The 3551-nt window shown below is 47.1% G+C and overlaps 1 protein-coding gene across 1 annotated transcript; it reads left to right on the top strand.

Moving 5' to 3' along the window:
* The first annotated feature begins 1636 nt into the window (after nucleotides 1-1636).
* LOC147747670 (zinc finger BED domain-containing protein 6-like) lies at nucleotides 1637-2947 on the top strand. Its single transcript, XM_086936346.1, has one exon. The coding sequence runs from the start codon at nucleotides 1649-1651 to the stop codon at nucleotides 2945-2947; it is 1299 nt and encodes a 432-aa protein (XP_086792472.1). The 5' UTR covers nucleotides 1637-1648.
* Nucleotides 2948-3551: the final 604 nt, after the last annotated feature.

Here is a 3551-nt window from a genome sequence, read left to right on the forward strand (position 1 = left end):
ATCTTCTTCAAGGTCATCTCCTTCTGATGATCTGGATGAAGATTGGGAACCATCATCACAGCAGTCTGAGAGTGAGGCACACCATGATCTGACAAAGATACCTAAGCGTAAAAGGAAGGTCGTCGAAAAACTCATAGCTATGGAGTGTGATGAGGCTCAACAAGAAGTGACGGATACTGCTGCTGATGAAGCCTCTCACGACGACGAGCCAGTCATCATAAAGGTCACTGCAGCCCCAGCGGGCATGCAGCAAAGAGACATTTTGACCCTATCCCGAGAAGCTGCTGCGCGTGATGATGATGTCGACGAGGAGGCAACACAACAATCATTGGATTTGGAGTTTACTAGTACACCAACACCTACCGCTTCCATATTTCTTCCTCGCAAGAAGGGACCTCCATCCACCTCGACCTCAATTAGTGGTGGTGAAAGTGCAAAACGTACTGAAGTTCGGCAATCCACATCCTCCACTTCATCTGGCATTAGCAGCAGGACCACCACCACCAGTATCGCCGCCTCCTCCGGCCCCCAAAGACATTTCAAGTCTGCAGTTTGGGACTTCTTTAGTGTTTGCCCAAAAAAGGAAAACGTAGCCATTTGTAGCATTCGTAAGCTTCGAGTTAGTCGTGGTAAGTTTGGTACCAACTTTGGTACCGGAGGCCAGAGAGGTCATCTTAGGAGAACGCACACTGTCCAATGGTTTGCGCACCTAGAGGCGATCAAGGAAGCCCGAATTGCACGTAATGAAAACGTTGATGTTTCATCTGATGATGACGAGGAGGAAGAAGACCTGTCAAACACTTCACTTACACCCAGTACCCCTGTCAGCAGCACACCCCATGTGAGCCACACTAAGAGTGTGGGAGAGAGTGAGACACCAATGCGAAAAAGTTCATCAGCGAGCGTAACTGGGTCGAAGATATCATCATCATCATCCCGTAAATCCTTGGTCCAGGGCAACATTAAAAAGATGTTGTTTACAGAAGCGCAATATGAACGCAACCACCCACTGACGTGTCTGTATAACACTAAGCTGGCTAAAATGCTAGCTCTGGACCTTCTCCCTTTTTCTTTTGTAGAAGGGGTTGGTTTTCTAGAATTAGTGGCAGCGCTCTGCCCTAAATGGAAGGTTCCTAGCCGGTTCTATTTTGCCCGAGTTGCGGTTCCAGCACTACATGAAGATGTTCTGGAGGTGATTGGGGCAGCTTTGCAGAAGAGTGCTGTTCACACTATACATCTGACAACAGACATGTGGACCAGTGGCGCAGGCGCTGATTACATGTGCATCTCTGCACACTGGGTCTCTTTTTCAGGGGTTAAAGCAAAGCTAAACGCAGGTGTTGACCCGGTCAATGTTTTTAAAGGTGCTCGGAAACATGCAACACTAGCCATGTTTGGTTTGGAGAAACGTCACACAGCACAAAACATTTTGGATGTGTTTAACACAAAGGTCCTTGACTGGCTGTCCCCAAAAAAACGCCAGGTTGGTTTTATTTCCACGGACAATGGCGCCAATATAGTTAAGGCCATGCAGCTGGGTGATTATTTCAGAGTGCCGTGTTTGGCGCACTGTATAAACCTGGTTGTCAAAAAATTCTTGAGTGATAAAGACAGTGCAGTGCACAGGGTAGTGGACACCTGCCGAAAAATGTACAAACATTTCAGCCATTCTTTTAAGGCCCGGAAGCATCTGAGGAGCCTGCTATATGAACGTCAAATGCCAGTGAAAGCACTCATCCAGGAGGTGGCAACACGTTGGAACTCAACTTTCTACATGCTTGAGCGTCTGTATGAGCAGTATACGGTACTCGATCACTATTTCTTAACACAGGGTACAGCTCAGAAGGAGGACCTGAGGATGGGTGCGGCGCAATGGGACATAGTTAAAAGCCTGACACGCATGCTTCGTCCTTTTGAGTTCTTGACGCGTGCAGTCAGCAAGGAGGACTGTAATTTGGGAAAAGCTATCCCATTGTTGTACATGCTGGAGCACCAACTGAAGGAGGTGTGTTCTGTGTTTGAAAAAGATGAAGAAAACCAAGACCCTTTTGTTCTGGCGGAGAAATTATTAGAGCACCTACAAGGTGATGAACGTCTTAAAATGATCCACTCAATCCAGCATTACATTTGTGCTACTATTCTGGATCCACGCTACAAAAAGGCGCTGGCAGGCCAAGCATTCTTTCCTTTTGCTGATGAAGATGTTACAAAGTACAAACAGTGGCTAGCCTCCTCAGCCAAGAGGTTTGAAAGAGAACAGCAGCAAATTGAAGGAAAAGGCAGTACATCAGCATCAGCAGGCCATCCCCAGTCACAACAATCCACTTCTGCACCTGTGGCTGCGGAACAAGTGACCTCTCAGCCGTTAAAGAGACCGGCAACCGGATCATCTGCACCACCAGACACAACAGTAACATTGGAGGCTGAAGAGGATTGGCTAGCTCGGCTTGGGTTTGGTTCTCAAAAGGTCACAGCAACAGCTAAGCAAAGTGGAGGAACCTTGGAGGAGAACCTTGAGTCGATGGTGAAGGACTATCTGAATGACTCAACAGAGGTCTATGTTAATGCTGACCCATTGGCGTATTGGCATGGGAAAAAAGAATTGTGGTCACAGCTCTCCAACTTGGCTTTAAACTACTTTTCTTGCCCACTCATAAGCGTGCCTTCTGAACGTGTTTGCAGTGCTGCTGGTGGCATTGTAACTTCCAAACAGAGCCGCCTCTCGCCCAAAAATGTGGAGAGGTTAACAATGATCAAGATGAATCAGCACCTCATACCACCAGATTACAGAGTACGAGAAAGCCTGCCGGATGAAGACGAGGTGGACAGCAACATAGATGAGGGAATTTCTTCTCTGTCAGGTGACACTGAGCTCACCCTGCCTGAATTCGCAGAGTATGATGACGAAGCCTTATTCTTATTCATGGACCGTGATACCGAGCCCTGAAAATGAGACAATGAATCAATAACTTTCTTTTTCGTCCTTATTCACTTTTATTCCTGTGTGTCTGTCTTTCTTTGTTGTGCACAGTTAATATAATTCAAACTTTAATCACCTAATCACAAAAACAAGCCCATAAGCAGAACTGTCTTCACTTGTTTGCTTATTGATTTGAAGGTGCTGCAGTCTGCATTCCTCAGGTTCACAAGTTCAGAAGAACATGCTCCTCTATCCTCCTCCTCCAGACTCCTATTTCCATCAAAGCAGAGGGCTGGTTTACGCCCAATGAAGAAAGACTCAAAACTTGTGGGGGTGTTGTTCTACCTCTTTGCGGGTGAGTTGACGGCTCTGGGGCCATTGCTGGGAAGCTCTAATACCGGATAAAAGTGGTTTGGACCAAATCCGAGGCGAAATTTTTTGGTGTTTTTGCTGACTTGCTTGCCTTTGAGGTGCTCTTTGGGGGGGTTCCGGCTGTTTGTGGGTGAGTTTCGGGGTCTGGGAGCACTGCTGGGACACTCTAATCTTGATTGCATTTGCTTTTCAGGAAATCTGTGGTGGTAAACCGGACTTATGGCCTAGCTACACAGCGCGTTTGGACCGAAGGCCGAGA

The sequence above is a fragment of the Lissotriton vulgaris genome, chromosome 1_1 (genome assembly GCF_964263255.1).
Source record: "Lissotriton vulgaris chromosome 1_1, aLisVul1.2, whole genome shotgun sequence".
Taxonomy (NCBI): domain Eukaryota; kingdom Metazoa; phylum Chordata; class Amphibia; order Caudata; family Salamandridae; genus Lissotriton; species Lissotriton vulgaris.